The 501-nt window shown below is 40.1% G+C and overlaps 1 protein-coding gene across 1 annotated transcript in view; it reads left to right on the top strand.

The window, feature by feature from the left end:
• The window catches only part of LOC138152697 (myosin-4), a 25,953-nt gene that overhangs the window by 191 nt on the left and 25,261 nt on the right, over positions 1-501 (top strand). The window contains exon 1 of the mRNA XM_069076784.1: positions 1-6. This exon is cut by the window's left edge and continues 191 nt beyond it. Coding sequence (XP_068932885.1) covers positions 1-6 — 6 coding nt within the window. The remainder of the gene's footprint in view (positions 7-501) is intronic.

Raw genomic sequence — 501 nt, 5'->3', positions numbered from 1 at the left:
GGAAGGAAGGAAGGAAGGAAGGAAGGAAGGAAGGAAGGAAGGAGGAATACAGAGACAGAGACAGAAACAGAGAAATAGAGAGATGGGAACAAAGAGACAGACATAGACAAGAGAGGAAGAGGAAACTGAGACAGAGACAGAGATAACAGAGAGAAAGATAGAGACAGAGAGGAAAAAGAAAGAAAAAAGGAAGGAAGGAAGGAAAGAAAGAAAAGAAAGGGAAGGAAGAAAGAAAGATAATAATCAGAGACAGAGACCAGAAACAGAAAACAGACAGAAACAAGAGATAGAGACAGAGAGACTGAAGAAGAATGAAATAGAGATGCACAAAGACAATAGAAAGACAGACAGAAAGGAGGAAGAGGAGGAGGAGGAGAAGGAAAGGAGGAAAAGGAAGAGAGATAGGAGACTGAGACAGAGACAACAGAGATAAAGGTAGGGAGGAGGAAGAAAGAAGAAAGAAAGAAAGAAAGAAAGAAAGAAAGAAAGAAAGAAAGAAAG

Source organism: Petaurus breviceps, unplaced genomic scaffold, assembly GCF_028583685.1.
Source record: "Petaurus breviceps papuanus isolate PSGF00001 unplaced genomic scaffold, PetGlider_PUasm1.0 90925, whole genome shotgun sequence".
Classification (NCBI taxonomy): Eukaryota; Metazoa; Chordata; class Mammalia; order Diprotodontia; family Petauridae; genus Petaurus; species Petaurus breviceps.
Note: the sequence above shows the minus strand (reverse complement) of the source record. Positions and strands in the feature narration are given on the sequence as shown.